Here is a 17,399-nt window from a genome sequence, read left to right on the forward strand (position 1 = left end):
GGGGCTGCATCAGAATCTGAAAATAACTGGTCTCTTTAAGTCACTTCTGCCCTTCTACCCTTTCTACCTCCTCAGCTTCCCCAAAAGGACAATCTAGGTGTCTACGCCTCTTTCTGAGGATGTTTGTCACTGCCTAGAGGCAAGGGGTGAGCCACCTTGCTGAGGGTGACTGAAGACTTTGGGGTCAAAGCCATAAATGGTGACATTAGCCCCTCTTGCCCATCACTATTAAAGATGCTGAACTCATTTGCCAGTGTCACCAGTATCCCTACACCCAGAGGCCGGACAGACTGACTGATAATCACTGCCAATTACTGGGACTGGAGTGCCAGTGATTATCACGGTGACACTCAGGACGGATGTGGCATGCTGAGCATTTCAGCTCAAAGGCTTTTTGCTTGATGTTTGGGTATTTAATCCCCTGTGCTACCTAGGTGGTGTATTATCAGTTACATGGTAAATAAGAGCAAAATGAGTAGCTGGGCATGGTGGTGCCTGCCTATGATCTCAAAACTTTAGAGGCTGAGGCAGGATGATGGTCACAAGTTTGAGGCTGACCTGGACTACATAGTGAGTTAAGGCGCAACCTATAGTATACAGTGAGAACCTGTCTCAAAAAAGCAAACAACAACAATAATAATAAAAATAAAGATACATAAATAAGAAAAAGTGATTCTGGCCAGTCTGTGTAATTTTTTTAACCCTTCAATTTCACAATCAAGAACAGAAAGCTGTTTGTTTTCTGCTTCCAGGTAGGTATAGCTTTTTTCTGTCCCCTACTGCATGATATAGTAAAAGGCAGTCTTTCTTTTTTTTGAGACAGGGTCTTGTGTAGTGCAGGCTGGTCTTGAACTTGCAGCAATCCTCCTGCCTGAGACTCCCAAGTGCAGGGATTACAGGCATGTACAACCCCAGCCCCACTGGGTGTGGGCATCTTTGTGTCAGAGACAGTGCTCATGAAGGGAACAGAGCAAGCTCCTCCCCATACGGTGTGCCGTAAACTCTTATTACACATGCTCCAGCTCCTGGTGACAGACAGCAGCCTGACCCCTGGGTTTACTTGAACATCAGTGAGCAAGCGATTTCCTCCTTCTCGACACTTTCCTGGCCTCTGCCAGCCTTCTGATCACCAGCACCCAGGCAGCTGGTTTCCCTTGGTGTAGGGGAGGGATGGGAAAAATCCTGATGTGCTGTATTAAAGCCTTTTAACCCCAGGCCTGCTCTTCCTTGTTGCTGGCCCTAAAATTATTACTTCTACCTTGAATATCTTCTATTTTCTAAGGTGGAGCTACAAAGAAAACAGACACCTCACATTACCCTGCTGTGCAGGAAAACCACAGTAGAGACCCTAGGTATTCACTTCTAATCTTTTATGGTTGCATTTGACACATCCATCGATTTCTTTCTTGTGCTGGGGATCAAACCCAGGGCCTGTAACACAGCCAGGCAAGAGCTCTACCACTGAGCCACATCCCCCCCATCTGCTTACCTTCCAGTTCTCATTAAAACTTCTGTTTAGAAATTTAACTAAGAGACTCAGCAGCTAGCCAGGATCTTTACTTTGTAAATATCCTCAGCTTATGCAAGGTGGAGGGTACAGAGGTCGGTGAGTGTTGCACCTGCCTGGGGTGGGGGGTGGCCTGCTTACAGCATAAGGGAGGAAGAGCGCTTGCTTTTGCCCCTCTTTTTGTTTTGCCTGCTTTTCCTGGCTGCTGCCTGGAAGTGCCACCTCAGAGCCGTACCACCCTGCCTTGGAGTCAGCTGATGACGGACTGAAACCTCCACAAACAGTGAGCTAAATAAACCTTTCCTTCCTTCATTTTTGGCGATGGGTATTTTGTCCCAGCAAGGAGAGAAAAGTAACCAAGACAACTTCCTTAGTTGGAAGGAAGGAAATATCTTACCACTTCTCAGTGAGTTGCAGAGCCCTACTTCAAAATTCTATATATTTTTTTTGGTGACTATAGATTATAGAACATGTACTGTTTTAGAAAGTTTAGACAATAAAGATCGTAAGCAAGGAGAATGAAATTGCTGTAAATCCTCCCACCCATCGGTAAACGCCATCAACAGTCCACTCTGTAACATGTGATATTAATACCCAGTACCTGAGGGAAGCTTCCTCCTGGGTCACCTGGATCCACCTTTGCATCTGCAGGAGACTCCAAGTCCAGCAGACCCTGCAGTAACCCAAGAGCCTTGCTGAAAATCAAGAAGTAGGCTGCCGACCAAACCCGCGGTCTGCGGGCCAGGCTTATGAATTTATGCTACCTGTGCGTAAATTCACAAGAAGGGAGAAGAATGAACTCATGAGCACAGGGTTCTTTCCACGGGCACAGAACAGCATTACACACACCGCTGTCTTGTGGCTTTTTGTCACTCAATGATACCATCAGGAACATTCCTCTGTGACATTAGTGGCGGAGTATCGTGTCATACAGTAAAGCATAATTAAATGATGCCCATGGATCCTCGTCTTCTCCACCATGAACTACTTAGGTTTGATCATTTTTACTACAATAAAAATTATTTTTGTCTTTTTGAGACAGGGTCTCGCTATGCAGTTCAGGCCGGCCTTGAGCTCACTTTGTAGCCCAGGCTGGTCTTGAATTTGCAACGCCCCTCCTGCCTCAGTCTCCCGAGTGATGGGATTACAGTAGTGGGCCACCACACCTGGCTACAATAAAAATTTTGAGCCTTTTTTCCAAGGATAAATTTCTAGGAGTAGAATTGCCAGGTAAAGGTTTGAGGAGTATTTCCACTGTGCTCTTGGTAGCCAGCAAGGAGGGCTGGCTGCCTCAGCCTCTGGCATTTAAACACAGAGTTTTGCCAACTGGGTGAACAGAGAAACCCTACCTTGCTATCATTTTAATTTGAATTCCTCAGATAATTAACGAAGAAAAACTTCGTGAGAAAAATGTTTGCTGCGAGTATTTACTGTCTCGCAAACTGCCTGTGTTCTTTGTTCATCTTTTAACTACTGGTTTTGAAGACTCCTTATTAATTAGTCTTGTTGGCCAGTCCCCACACATTTTGTTGGTATTTTCAGGTGCCTTTGTTTTGTTTGTTCCTTGTACTGGGAATCGAATCCAGGGCACTCTCACTGAATGACATCCTCAGACCTTTTTCTTTATTTTTGATTTTGAGACAAGAGTCTAGCTAAGTTATCTGGTTGTCCAGGTAGAGCTCAGATTTACAATCTTTCTGCCTCAGTCTCCCTGAGTGTGGGTTATCACAGGCATGTGACACTATGCACGGCTCTGTTTTTGTCTTTGATTTGCACTTAGAAATCTTTCCCCACACTAAGATTTCACGATCTTTTTCTAAGCCTCAGTCTCCACGCTCCTCCCACCAAGCTGATGGGCTGGACCTGCGGAGAGAGCTCCCTTCCTGGGGTGTAGAGAATGCCACCCAGTTCTCCCTGCCTTCGCGGGGATCCCCAGGTTTGAACTCACTTTGCGGGCACACGGCAAGCATAGTGATGGGAAATCTCGGTGACCTGTATCACTTCATTTAATGCCCCCAAACCACACCAGAAATAGTATCAATTCTACGGTGAGGAATCTGAGGCAGAGAGAGTTTGGGGGAACTGCGGGGTTCACACAGCCCTTGTGCTGGTTTAATGCACAGAAAGCATGACATGGGGAAACCGTGCCTCCCCTCTGGACAGCCACATCTCTGGGCAGCGGAGCTGCTGGGCTCTACCCCGGCTGCTGGGTCTCTCGTCCCCCAGCAGAGCTCCTAGGTGTTCATGGCCCAGGCTGGACATTGGAGCAGCCATCTCTGAGGCCCCTTCCAGCCCTGATTCTCCGGTCTTGCGCTCACCAGGGAGGGCTGATTGAGTCTTGGAGGGAAGTCCAGGCCCGGAGGCTGAGCTGCTCCTGAGCTCGGCCTACGTGACCGATGCCCGGGTGGAAGGAGCAGGGCACAGGGCACAGCGTCTGGTTCCCTGGCCCCGAAGGGCTTACTCCACTGACCTTACCTGCAGCAGTGCCTGGTATTTTCTCAGTCTCTGGCTTGGTCCTTTGAGATACTGAAACAGAGGGCAGCCGTGGTCCAGCTGGCGCTGGCAGACCTTTGAGAGACAAGGAGCAATGACACAGAGCAAGACAGTGAGGGAACCAAGACATTAGCGTTGGACACAAGGATCCAGCCAGAGGGGTGCAGAGTCTGCCAGCCCCACGGGGGCAGGAGCTCCCATGTGCCCCAAACAACAGGGGGAGACAGGGACTGCAGGTGGGGCTGGCTCAGCTGGCAGCCAGAGGGGCAGAGCCTTCTCCTCGCTCCTCGTGGATGCTGTCATACCTGACAGAGGACATGGCCAGGCTTTCTGAGAAGAAGGCAGCTTGGCTTCCAAGCTGGGGGTGAATGGATCTATCAGGATCATTTGGAGCTTGAAGGTGCAGATGGCTTACAGGATGACATTCAAAACCCATCCTAAAAGAGGATGTGGGTTTTCTAGCAGACCTCGGGGCTCCTTGCAGGCCTGGTCTCTAGAGACCCAGGGCACTGGGGCTTCTCTTGAGTCCCCATAAAGTGCGGGGGACGCCAGGCAGATGGGGAGTCCCATGCCAACCCCCCCTGCCTTGTGCAGAATTTTAATTTTTTAAGGATTCAGCGCACAGAAACCCTTTCCAGGGAGAACAGCTGGGAGACTTTGTACGCTCAGACGTTACCCCAAAGTAGGCACAGTCCTGACACTCCTCCCAGACTGCCCTGGCGCGTGGCAGGTTCTTATGGTATTTAAAATACATCTGGAGGTCTTCTTTCTGTGTGGGAAAAAATAGAGCGAATTATCTTCGGAGTGGAGGCAATGACCGATTCATCCAACAAGCCTGAGTATTTCAATGTGTGAGGAACTGGGGGTGCACCAGGAATGAGTTTATGTTGAGGTTTGTCCAGGATGGGCCAGTGAACAGAGAGGGCTGAAAACCCCCTAAATCTTTGCCACACACAAAAATGGTGCTCGGAGATACAAGGGCTTCTCTTTCTTTCTTTCTTTCTTTTTTTTGAGCAAGATTTTACTCTGCAGTTCAGTTTGCTTTGGTTTATAGCCCAGGCTGGCCTTGAACTCACAGTGATCCTCCTGCCTCAGCCTCCCTAGTACTGGGGTACCAGACGTGTACCCTTATGCCAGGCCCAAGGGCTTTTCCTAAGTAGTAAATTCACAGACAGGGGCTGATGTTTATCTTCCTCTGCTCTTTGGCCCCCTAAGAAAACCTCTCTGGGAACAATCTCTCCCAAGTGAGAAATCTGACAGAAAATGTTGGTGGCCCCTCTTTCTCCTCGACACCCTTTCCGCACCCGTCACAATGCCAACCTTACAAAGAGGCCTAAGTAGCAACCCAAAACTGAAAACACCTCAAAAGTTTAGATAATAAATCACAGATCTGAGTCACTTGGGCAACACTCAAGTGGCAAACCTCTGCCTCCGACATCAGATATCAAGGATGTCCCTTTCATCAGAGGTGCAAGACCTTCACCTCCCCTGCCCCCCCCCGCCTCTTACCTCCCCTTCCCTCCCCCTTCCTCTCCCTCTCTCCTTCTGTGAGGTCATACCAAGTGTGCTCTTCCACTGAGCAACACCCTCAGGCTTTTTTAGTTTGAGTCGGGGCACTGGGCAAGGTGGTCCTCAAAATTGCACAGGTAGGATTTGAAAATGCAATTCTACTTCTAAACACACCTCTGGGGCCAGGGTGTAGCTCAGTGGTACAGCGTGTGCTTAGCACCCCTGTGTCTGAATCCCTGACGCCAGGAAACAAAAACAAAGATGCACTGGGGAAGGGAATGACTTCCTCTTTTGCCGCTCTTCCCCCAGCCTCAGAGGTGACGAGCAGTCATTTCGCTGGGGCCGCTGTAACTCTGTCCTCCGCTGTTCCCGCTACGGAAAAATTATGTGCATGTGTGCACACACATACAAAGGAAGGGAGATGCTTCTTGGGAATCATGTTCAGATTTGTTAAGGAATAATCCAGAGCTTAGTCTACATATGTTCCCTCATTCAAGAGCTGCCTGCTGCGGGCCTTTGCTGTGCAGAGTACATTTGTGTATTTTATTGATTTTTGAGACAGGGTCTTTCTATGCAGTTCAGGCTGGCCTTGAGGTCACTTTGTAGCCCAGACTGCAGCGATCCTCCTACCTCAGCCGTCTCATCTACATCCAGCCTGATCACACATATATCAGCCCTGCACTCCTTAGGGAGGTCAGGGTTTCACTGCTTTCAACACAAGTAGGCTTTGGAGATTTCACTGCACCCCACGTGACCCCCTCCCTGGCATCCGGCCACCTTTCCCCAAACTGTCCAGAAACATGGAGACCTGACCCTACTGGAGACGATAGGCCATTGAAACCCCTCCCGGAGACCTCCCCAGCCCCTGGTCCTGACTGCGCCACCTGGAGCATTACATGACTCCATGTACCAGCATCTGGTATTGACCTCGAGTTCTTGTGCACCAGCTCATATTCCAGAACACCTTCAAGAAAGGATGCGCACTACCCAGCAGCACATGAGAGTGCTTGCTCCCCAACAGAACAAAATCGCTTCCCCAAACTCGCATGCCACAAGGGAACGTGACTGCTTATGGGTTAAGGCCATGATGAAGTACTATGGTCTAAAGCCAGCTGCTCAGTCAACTTGACCTCAGCTTCCTCATCTATTAAATGGGCTTGTAAGAGTACTCAGTCCGACAAACACAAAATACAGGACCCTGAAAAGGGCCACTCTTGTCCAGGTGCTTTATGTTTTGTAAAACTCTTCTACAGCATCTTTATATTTGCTTCCTATGATAACTTTGCAGATTGGTACCCTCGAGCCTGTGGCACACAGAAGTGAAATAACATTGCAAAGGTGCAGGCATACTGGAAGGCTGAAACAGGAGTATCTCAAATTTAAACCTAGCCTGGGCAATTTAGTGATTTAGTAAGACATTGTGTCAAAATTTAAAAAGGGCTGGAAAGACTAGGGAGTTAGCTCAGCAGCATAAACACCTGCCTGGTGAGTGTGAGGTTGTGAGTTCCATCCCCAGTCCCAACAAAAATAAATATAATAAATAAAAAGGGCTGGGGATATAGTTCAGTGTGAAGATCCTGGGTTCAATTCCCTAGTCCCACAACCCCCTCTAAAAAAGAAAAGGTTACATTTTGTGGGGGGTACTGGGCATTGAATTCATGATGACCTCATGCTTGCCAGGCAGGTGCTTATGCCACTGAGATAAATCCCCGGACCAAAAAGATTACATTTTATGAGTCTTATTCCATTTTACCAAGTGAAATCTCAGTGAGACTGCCACACTCCATAAAGTCCTGACAAAGACTTCTAACCGAGCAGGACCCTGGGAAGGAATCTTCCCAGATGAGAGCAGTTACACGGTCCAATTTGGACACTTGGTTGAAGAGTATTTCAGAATTTGTTCTCAAGGTGAGTGGGCCCTGCAGACACCATTGAGAAAAGGTAAATGGCTCCAGTGAGCAGCACGGAGGCCTCTTCATCCACAACAAGGGGCCCCCCGTGGCCGAGGCCAACATGGCCACAAGCACGGATGCTGAGAGAACTGGGGTTTCTCACTCCTCTGTCCCAGGAGAACCTTTGAGCTCCACAGGAATTTATGGCCTGCATTTTGTCTCCAGCATCGTAAATGAACGCAAGATTAGACGAGAATTCTGCAATCTGGATGAGTGATTTCCAAAGTTCCTCCTGCGGAGAGCCAGCACAAAAACTACAAATGTCAGAAGGAGCAGAAGGAGCTTGGTCCAGGGGAAGTGTTCTCTCAGCGATCCCAGACCGTTTCCTTGGATGCAAATGATTTAGATCGTGTCTCTCTCATCTCCAGGAACCTGGCTGTCTTCTCAGGCAACAATTTCCAATCTCTGCCAGAACCTGTGTGAGCAGCCCTTTAAATACCACTGTGGTCTGAAACCAGATTTCCCCAAAAGTGGTGGATCGAGGGCAGAAATTCGAAATGGCTGGGAACACCACCGAGGCTGGAAGAGCAATTCGAAAAGGCAGAGAATGGACTAAGGACATGACAGCCACAATTCCTGTGTGGAGGAGAAGCCGGGGAAGCCAGGCTGGGCTGCTCAGGTGGGCACAGGGGACTCGGTCTCTCCATGATGTCCAGCACCTCGAGGTCTGGGAGGTTTCATCTGCTCGTCTGCAATTTGTCTCTTATGTGGTCCTCACATGTGTCAGCCATCATTTTATTTATTTATTTTTGAGACCAGGGCCTTGCTTTGTATTGTAGGCCGGCTTTGAACTCACTTCCTGATGCAGGCTGGCCACAAACTCACAATGACCCTCCTGCCTCAGCCTCCTGAGTGCTGAGATTATAGGCATGCACCATCATGCCTGGCTTCAGTCATCATTTGAGTGCCTCAAAAACTTTTAAGTTGTTTATCTGGAGATTTGGACTCACGAAAGTAAAAACAAGAAAAAAAGCTGAGAATTAGAGTGAGTGGGGAAAGAGAAGAAATGGGAAGGCGCGGGAGGATACCACATTAGGGTAAGGAAGTATGTGGTGGGGAAGATGGGTGACAGGCTCCTCCGAGCCAGCTGTCCTGGCCCGAAGATGGGGTACAGAGACAGGCAGAGCCACTGGGGAGAGTCCTGGATGGTGGAGAGGAGGAGATAGTTAGGGACATGTTGTTTGTAAATTGGCTGCTAAGCATAAGAAAGGCCATAGAGCCAGGCATGGTGACACATGCCTGTCATCCCAGCACTCAGGAGGCTGAGGCAGGCACATTACAGAGTTCGAGGCCAGCCTGCGCTACGTAGTGAGTTCAAGGTCAGCCTGAGGTACATAGTGAGGGCCTGTCTTAAAAAATAAAACAAAACGAAGAAAAAAAAAAAAGAGAAAAGAAAGAACATGAAAAGAAAAGAAAGTCTAAAGATTTAAAAATTTCTGATCATTTCCTGTTCTCTAAAATGAGAGAACATTTATTTTCTGGGATTTTTAGTTTAACACCTAAACTCCTCATCTTGAGAGCATTAAGAAGCGCAGTGTGGGCTTTAAGCCTGCTCTTGCCCTGAGGCAGAGTCAGTCCAGGATCACCCCTGGGGGATCTCAGGGAGCCCCGGCCTGGGCACGGGTGGTACCAATCACCAGGATTGTAGCCTGGGTGGAATGGAAAGGGACAGAAAGAAGGCAGGCTGCTGCCGCCACTGCTGCGGCCACCGCTTCCTCCTCCTGCCTGCCTGCCACGGTCTGTTTCTGCTCTGTGATGCCCCTCTGCCGTGCCGCCCTGCCTGGGAACCAGCCAACTATGAACCGAAACCTCTGCAAACTGTGAGCGAAATAAACCTTTCCCCTTCTAAGGCCGGGTGACTGGTGTCCTGTCTCAGCCACAAGAAAAGTAACTGAGACGTCTTCTAAACTCTGCTTCTGTGAGCTCAACTTGGCCACATCTCACACACTCACACTCGCACTCACACCTGCGGTAACTACTCAAGGTGACAGATGTGCTAATCAGCATGGTTCTGGAGTCATTCTACAGTGAATCCCTGAATCAAGTCATCTGTTAGGGCACAGGCAAGTTTCATTTGTCAGTTACATTACCACCCAGCAGGGGTGTTTTTCTCACTGTGGGGTTTCCATTCGCCCTTGCAGAAAAATAAAGACTAACTTTATTCTAGGTTTGCTGGGGGTTCAGACTTACTCTTTTGAGAAAGCAACATGCCAGAAGTTCAGGGTTGTTTGCACACTTCTCCAGTTCTTTTAGAAAAGTCCTAGGGAAATAAAAGCACATAGAATAATGTCTTGATTTTTTAAAAACATGTATGGGTTTAAAACTTAAGTAAAATCACATAAAGTTTCCAGAAGTAGCTAGAAAAATGCCCCAGACTTTATTATTCTCGGCTCATCTTCTACACCTTGAATTGGGGAAAACAGTGTGGTCAGAGCATTGCTGTGGTGGCTGTGAACCCGAAGACAGTGGTGCTGGTCACTCCGAGCACTGGCCAGACTTGGGCAGGGGATGCACTGATGGAGATGGTGAGGTGGGGAACTGCCCGAGGCCACACGGCTGCTGCCATTCATGCCCCTGAGGGTTTACAACAAGCCAGGAAGACTCAGGGCTTCACATTTAACCTTCAGCCTATTCCTGCAGGCCAAGGTTTCATGCATGGAAACCCTGAATGACTTCGCCAGGGAAATCACCAGGAAGTAGCAGAAATGTGATTCCACTTCCTGGAATGACCAATGGGCCAGAGTTGGGATCAGGGGACAGCATGGGGCCATTCTTGCAACCCCGTCCCCGCCAGTAAATTAGTTAGGGCACTTTGGGCCACAGATGGGTGACCCAGAAGGTGGGAGGTCTCAGCTCAACACTCAAGTAGCCTGGGGCCGAAAGGGGACTGATTTTGGGTGGGAGCAGTTTCTGCCAGCACGCTGGAGGGAAGTACGGTTACAGGCAGGGGTCTGGGTCATCTGGGTTCCAGTGCTGTGCACAGTGCCTGGTACAGAACAGATGCTGCAGAAACTCGGAAACATTAAATAAACACAGGGGAACACGCGGCCTGTGCGCATCTGTCCTCTTCCTGGTGGTGTTTGTCTCCTCCTCACTCCCACGCTAGCCTGGAGCAAACCCCTTGCTCCGGCCCAAACAAGTCTAAAGGCTTTCATGTCCCAGTTCTTCGAGTCCGATTCTCACCCCTCACCTCCCTTTCTGTTTTCCTGGCAACGTGAATTGTGGTGTACCTGTTGTGGAATTCATAAAGTTCTTTAATGTTTCCAAAAAGAAAGTCCTTGTTAGTCTGCAAAACATCTGGAATGAGATGCTTTAGCCAAATAAAATCCATTGGGATGATGTAGCCCTGCAGAGATGGGACAAGACAGGTTTTATAGAGAGCATCAGAGAGCATATAAATGAGCAGTTCCTGAACCAAAATTTTAATGAAACAACCAAGGAATACAGCACACGAACTTCCTGAGAATGAGTCCATTAACTATTTTCTTTTGATATCATTTTCCTCACACTATCAGGTGATAGCTTAATAACAATATAACAAAGTGGTATTTTTGTTTGTTTGTTTTGGTTTTTTTGAGACAGGGTCGTGCTATGCCATTCAGGCTGGCCTTGAGCTCACTCCATTGGTCTGGAACTCACAATGATCCTCCTGCCTCAGCCTCCCAAGTGCTGGGATTACAGGTGTGTACCACCACACCCGGCTTCAACAAAATGGTATTTTAATGAGAAGAACAAATACTTTTTGTTAATAAGTTATTATATATGAAAGGCAATATATTTTGTGATATATGCAGCTACTATAAAGTTTTACTATGTTTCCTTCATAACTTGTGAAAAGGTCATTTTATATGGTTATAACTATGATATACATACTTTTGTATTTGCTCCGTATATATGTTCGTCTCATCATAAAAACTTTACATATTATTAACTTAGGCGTCTACCAGGTACATTTTTCAAAACATTGCTACATACTATCTGAAATAACTTTTAAGTGATGAAAATGTATATGTTTGGCACATATATTTTTTAATTTTTATTTTTTCACAAGAAAGCTTTTATTTTTGACACCCAAGGTAAGCTGAAATCAGTCCTCATCTCCTTTTATTAATACTGAAGGAAAAAGGCAAAGCTATTGTTGCACCACTATGTTAAAAATCCAGAAACAATCTGTTTTAAAGGTTTCAATTCATCATACTTTTTAACCATTTCTCTTTTTAGGGATAGTTTGGCTATGTCTGAATTTTCTACTGTAAAAATAGTATGGTAAACTAAGTGTGGTGGCACATGCCTGTAACCCGAGCACTTGTGAGGCTGAGGCAGGAGGATCGTTGTGAGTTCAAGACCAGCCTGGGTTACAAAGTGAGTCAAGGCCAGTCTGCAGTACACAGCGAGACCCTGTCTAAAAGAACAAACAAATGAACAAGCAAGCAAACAAAGCTATGGTAAATAATTTTTGTAAATGTAGTTTTTTCCTTTGATTATTCCATTAGGAAAAGAGAGAAAATATACAGGTTCTTAAGGGGGAAAAAGCTACTTAAAACATAAGTAGCAGGTGGTGGTGTATGCCTGTAATTTCAGCACTTGGGAAACTGAGGCAGGAAAATTCTGAGTTAAGGCCAGCCTGAGCTACATAGCAATATCCTGTTGAGCTAGAGATGGAGATGGAGATAGAGACAGAGATAATGGAGACAGAGACAGAGATGGAGATGGAGATAAATATTTCACTATCAAAAAACAGCTGACAAGCATATGATGAACCAATTTGGACATTGGTATAATCAGTGTAAACTGCTATATTCTCTGGACCTGCTTGGTTACATGGACCAAGAGCTACTGTGCTTTTATTCCTGCCCAAGAGACACATGTGAGGTAAGACCTGAATGAGCCATAGGGGAAATTCTACCGATACCTAACAAGTATTTTGAGGCTTTTCCTGGGACCACACTTCTTGCTTGAATAGATTGCCCAATACCCCGTCTACTTACATCAATTATGCTCTTCATTTCTTTTATGTAAGTCTCTTCGGTCTCGAGCAGATCATGGATAATGTGCCTTAGTCACAGCAGCAAGAGAGCGGGTGGGAAAGAAAGAGACAGGGAGGAAGAGTGCAGTTTTAGAATTCTTTTGGAGGAACGCTCCTGTCCGTCTCCCCTTAGCATCTCACCCCTCTGGGTCTGGGCGGTACTGAGCCCATAATCCAGCATCTCTCGAAAACACATGGTGGTCCCATTCCTACCACGAAGGAACAGCACAGCTGCAAGAAGCCAAGCTGTTTGCTGCACCCTGGTCTTTTGGGTGGGCCAAGCGGTACGGGGGGTCAGGGAAGGTGGGGGCACTGGGGGTCTGGCCAACTCAAGCTTGGGCCAGAAAAGCCTGCTTGGTGTCCACTGGTGGACATAGCTCCAGCTTTCTCCTGGCTCATCACTCACACCAAGACATCTGACGTCCTCAGAGGGGTACTGAAAGGGTTTTGGCCCAGGCCGGATACTGTAGCCAGTAAAGCCAGAAACCTCCTATCTCCTGCACCCTTAGGAATTGCCTCTGGCACCGAACTAAGACCAATGGGCTACCTGTGCATCCCTAATGCCCCCTTAGGTTCCACCCCAAGCCGAGGCTACTTATGTGCCTCACTCCACGTGTTCCACAGAGAGATTGCCAGCCCCGGGGTGGAGATGCCATGCCCCAGGGGGTCGAGGGTGTCTCTCCCCACATTCCCAAAATAAATGTTACTTATATTTCATACTTTTTATCTTTTCAGCTGCTGCCGGTCCTCCTCCTCTCCCCACAGTTCTATCAGATGGTTCCCTGACCAGGAACAGCAGGCGAGAGACTCTTGGGGCTGGTTCCCAGTTTTGAGTCCCCTGCTGTTCAGGACCTACCGGACTGCATCCTGCATTAATTCCTCACTTCTACACTCAGGAACTGTAAGCTTGGCTGCTGGTTTGCAAACAACACCCACCAATTTACCACAGGTGAGCAACTCCCTGGAGACAGCCACTGGGCCAGGCTCAGGTGGATTTTCTCCCCGCTTTGCGTGGGTTCGTGATGCTTTCACGTCTTTTAGACAGCCCAAACCAAGGCCATTCTGGGCAAGCTGGTGTCCACTCTGGACAGCCCACACTGAGAGGCCCTCATGTTTTTCCAGAGCTTTTTAAGTTCTTACGGGCAAACAGCCCAAACTAGGGGCTTTCTGGGCAAGCCTGTGTCCGTTCCTGGACCGCCCACACTGAGAGACCCTCACTTTAGAGCTTTTTAAGTTCTCATGGCAGAGTGGTTACTTGGCCCATGCAAAGTCCACTCTTAATATTGGTGATGGCCAATTATTAAGAGTTTAAAGCCATATAGCCAACCCGTAGGTCTGGGGTGCAGTGTGACGACTCTAATCCTGACAGACCACGGTCTGTTGCCTCATCTGATTGTAGCCCCATGGGCTAGACCCCACACCAGATTTTATCTCGGAGACCACTTCCTGTCCCCCCCCCTCCCCCAGAAACCATACCTATTTATGGCTTATCACACTACAGACAAGCTTACAAAACTTTCTTATCTTTGTTTTGGGAATGTACCCCTTCCCGCCAGCTTCCCTGTCCCTTTGTCTCCTCCAGGATCCCTCCGCCTCCCCACACTTAAAGAGATAACAGCGTCTCTTTGTTTCCCATGTGCGCCAACCCATCCCCCGCCACTGAGATTAAAAATAAGACCAAACAATGTTGAGATACACATAAGATTTTAAACAGCTTTTTGGCTCTCACACCGTGCTCCAATTCTGTGCAGTATCTCGACTCTCATGTGGCACTTCAGGTCCACATGGGGTTGGTGTTTCTGTGTGCTCCACAAACAGTTTCAGCTCCATGTGACAACTCAGCTTCACATCCAACCCATTCCCCGCTGCGCCGGCCCATTCGTGCCGGCCCATTCGTGCCGGCCCATTGGTGCCTCCCCATTCCGTTGTTGAGAGATACGCGTGGGACTGCTTTTCAAACAGCTTTTGGCTCTTGCACACCGCAGCCCCCAACCCCACACAGCGTGTTTCAGCTCTCATGAGGCCAGGTCCCGTGCCTTGGTCTGCACCACGGGTTCAGCGTTTGGGACTGCGCCCTGGGCCACGCGCCCTGTGAGTGGCTCCTACGGGTGACTGTTCGCCAGGCTGCTGGCCGTGTGCCCCTGGGAGCAGAGCCACACTTGGCTAAAAGCTGTGATACATCTCCCAGCCCCACCGCTGCTGCCACCACCCCACCCCCGCCCTCGCCGCCCTTTGTGCCGTACGCCGCAGGCTCCATCACCAACAGCGGGCCAGCCCCTGCACCTCGGGCCCACCGCAGCAGCCACCGTGAGCCTGCCCACCGTTGCAGCCGGCACTGCCCTCCCCCTCGCCGTCGCAGCTAAAATGCATATTTCTCTGCACCGTCCTACCACCATTGTTGCCGTTTCGGGGTGCGATCTCAGCCCGCCCCTGTGCGCTGTGTCCCAGCGCTCACCCCGCCCACTCTTCATGTTCCACCTACGCGCTACATGCCAGATAATCTCGGCCCGGCCCAAGCGCTACTATGCTCTCTCTACAGGCGTGCTCTGTCTGTCTCAGAGTTCCAAACTGTCTTGGACACTTTGCGTTTCCTAGACAGGCTCCTCCCAAATATAAGCACTTCTTTAAACACAAACACATATAACACCTTGGCGGCTCCGCTCAAACATATTGTTTTTACAATTCAGTTCCACTCAAGAGAGGCTATTTTTATTACAGTTTTTCCAACCATTTATTCAAGGTTAGTGGTCACCTGGTAATTTTACCAGTCTTGATTATCAATTAAAGTCTACACTAATCTCCTGTTTTAACCAGTAAAATTAAGAGATATTTATCAATTCCTTTTTGCTGTAGACCACCAGTAATGTTCTAAATTTATTGCTTCTACTGTACTGTGTTGTCACCAATCTCCTGTTTAACAACTAAGGTTATAAATTCCTTTTTGCTGGAAACCACTAGCTCTGTTCCAAGACAAGGGTTTTGTTAAAAATTCTAATGTTATCCACCACCAGTAATGTTCTCTGTTAAATTTATTGCTTCTACTGTACTGTGTTTTCGCCAATCTCCTGTTTAACAACTTAAGGTTATAATAACTTGAGAGTATATACTAAGTTATAATAACTTGAAGATATATTTGTCTTGGTTAAGACTTGTGGGTATATAAAAAATTATATGAGGCTCAAAAAGATATAATTTTTAAAAGCTTAAAAGGTGTTAACTTGAGAGTATATACTAAGTTAATACATCTATTCATAAGATTGGTAAACCTTTACTTCAAAAGGTTTCCATTAAAGCCTTTTTAGACAGACTAAAACCTTTTTGCTAATTCCACGTGGCCCCCTATAAAAAAGTGATATGCCATCCAGATAAAGCCTGCTTTCTGATATTAAGCTCCTACATACTTACTTAATTCTACAGATACGTTTTACTGTAGTCCAGATCTCAAGCAACAAGGCAAAACTTGACCTTCAAGCTCCACAGAGACCTTGATATGGTTTTTCATATTTTAAATAACAGTTGCAGTTCTGAGACAGACAAATCTACACAAGGTAGAGCTACCTCCTCCCATCCCATGAACCACGCTCAAATGCAGCATAAGACATTGGGCAAGAAAATGCCCCATCCTGGCGTTCTTTGAGACCTTACTCCAGGGCTGCTGGGCTGTCCTGGCCACCAGAGAGTGGGTGGGCCATCCTAACTTCTAGCCCTCACAGGACACTGCCAGATTTGTCGCCTACGAAAATTGCTGCCAAAGACTGAGAGGGGCTAAGGGCCAACAACAGCCGCCTTTGTGGGTGTCTGTCTCAGAGTCCAAGTCACATTAAAACTCTCAAGGTAAGACATTCTCTATATTTATGGACATAGAGGCCATATATACAGAGTTCTTACAGAGTTTTCAGGCTACTATAATAAATCCTCAATGTCTGACAGAGTATTAAAGGTCAACCTATGCCATTTACAAACAGGGCCTATTTTGTACAGGTCCCAGTCCTAAATCTTAAAATGCTTTTATTCCCTTTTATACAGGCTGATAGATACATTTTGTCTTCTCACTTTGTTTATACTTTTTCAGGATATATAAAAACCTTTCCCATAACCAGGTAAACTGCTGATATACTTGCCAAAGTTCTGTTACACCAAATCATTCCAAGAATTAAGTTGCTAGACTGCCATTCTGATTTCACATCACTCAGGCCCTAGATCTGACCATCCTTTTTGTACTCATCTCTGCCTTGCCAAGGCCTCACAGCCAGGACTTACAGGTTGTTATGTTTTGTTATCCACTTTGGTTTCTAATTTCCTACATTTTATTAATGATCATTTTTGCAGCAGGACTCTTTAACAGTATTGCCTACAGACTCCAACGTCATGCATACCAGAGACAAGCCTTACCGACCTACCTCTTAACTGTTATGCTTTCAGATGGGGGAGTAAGCACCTCTCATAACTTCACTCCTCCTAATCCCATGTTTAATTTTCAGAATTCTGCCTTACTGTGGAAATGATCCTACCTCAATATTGTCCTGATAAAATGACATGTCTAAATCAAAGACACCTTTCCTTCTACCTCACCTGGGTCCTTAAATATGACAGTGCCATGTCTCCTCTAAACATCTTGTCTCTTTGTTTTTTTCAGTCTAACATACGTGCATTCACCAGTGAAGTTGTCCTGGCTAAAACACCTGACACCAGTTTCTACCTAGACATCAACCGTCATCCCGTCAACTCCGCTAGACCCCAGTACAGTGCCCTCAGCCAGCAGGAAGTAAAGAGAGAAATCTTCACCCCTTTTCATAATAATCATAAGATGGGATATGAAAGGGTTTTGGCCCAGGCCGGATACTGTAGCCGGTAAAGCCAGGAAGCTCCTATCTCCCGCACCCTTAGGAATTGCCTCTGGTGCCAAACTAAG

General features: G+C 47.4%; 1 protein-coding gene across 6 annotated transcripts in view; it reads right to left on the reverse strand.

The window, feature by feature from the left end:
- Nucleotides 1–17,399, reverse strand: part of Mcf2l2 (MCF.2 cell line derived transforming sequence-like 2) — a 196,929-nt gene that overhangs the window by 22,658 nt on the left and 156,872 nt on the right. For all 6 annotated transcript variants that reach the window (XM_063261110.1, XM_063261109.1, XM_063261115.1 and 3 more), the window contains 6 exons: nt 12,450–12,516; nt 10,692–10,807; nt 9,652–9,721; nt 4,677–4,769; nt 3,983–4,075; nt 2,109–2,180 (listed from right to left, as the gene is read on the reverse strand). In XM_063261110.1, the coding sequence (XP_063117180.1) occupies nt 2,109–2,180; nt 3,983–4,075; nt 4,677–4,769; nt 9,652–9,721; nt 10,692–10,807; nt 12,450–12,516 (511 nt within the window). The remainder of the gene's footprint in view (nt 1–2,108; nt 2,181–3,982; nt 4,076–4,676; nt 4,770–9,651; nt 9,722–10,691; nt 10,808–12,449; nt 12,517–17,399) is intronic.

This window comes from Cavia porcellus, unplaced genomic scaffold (assembly GCF_034190915.1).
Source record: "Cavia porcellus strain 051 isolate PalLab524CR breed Dunkin Hartley unplaced genomic scaffold, mCavPor4.1 scaffold_14, whole genome shotgun sequence".
NCBI classification, from domain to species: domain Eukaryota; kingdom Metazoa; phylum Chordata; class Mammalia; order Rodentia; family Caviidae; genus Cavia; species Cavia porcellus.